Here is a 413-nt window from a genome sequence, read left to right as displayed (position 1 = left end):
CCGGCTCGGCTCCTAGGCGCTGCCTGGGGTCCTTCCGCCCGGTCCCCGCCTGCCAGCCCCCGCTGCGCGGTGCCCTGTCCGGCCAGGCCTGGAGCCGACACCACCGCCATCATGCCGGCCGTGTCCAAGGGCGATGGGATGCGGGGGCTTGCGGTGTTCATCTCCGACATCCGGAACTGTGAGCGTGTGGCCGGGGGACACTGGAGACGCGGGGGAGGGGGGAGCGTGAAATTGAGGGGCTCGGGGGTCACACAGGGACCAAGGAAATAGGGAGCTTTTGCAGTCGAAGAGGAAGAGGTTAGAGGGGGGCCGGCGGGAACTTTAGGGTGGGGGCACTGCAGAGGCTTGGGGGGGCATAAGGGGGCTCCTGGGGAGGAGACGCGGAGCGGCTAGAGGGGTCTGGGAGGGTATAG

General features: G+C 68.8%; 1 protein-coding gene across 3 annotated transcripts in view; it reads left to right on the top strand.

The window, feature by feature from the left end:
* Positions 1-413, top strand: part of AP2A1 (adaptor related protein complex 2 subunit alpha 1) — a 54,086-nt gene that overhangs the window by 3,312 nt on the left and 50,361 nt on the right. For 2 of the 3 annotated variants that reach the window (XM_006160128.2, XM_006160130.2), the window contains exon 1: positions 7-178. The exons of the other annotated variant lie outside the window; for it this stretch is intronic. In XM_006160128.2, the coding sequence (XP_006160190.1) occupies positions 112-178 (67 nt within the window). In that variant the 5' untranslated portion in view covers positions 7-111. Of the gene's footprint in view, positions 1-6; positions 179-413 lie in introns of those variants that run through there. 3 annotated transcript variants of the gene reach the window in all.

Source organism: Tupaia chinensis, unplaced genomic scaffold, assembly GCF_000334495.1.
Source record: "Tupaia chinensis unplaced genomic scaffold, TupChi_1.0 Scaffold000673_1, whole genome shotgun sequence".
NCBI lineage: Eukaryota > Metazoa > Chordata > Mammalia > Scandentia > Tupaiidae > Tupaia > Tupaia belangeri.
Note: the sequence above shows the minus strand (reverse complement) of the source record. Positions and strands in the feature narration are given on the sequence as shown.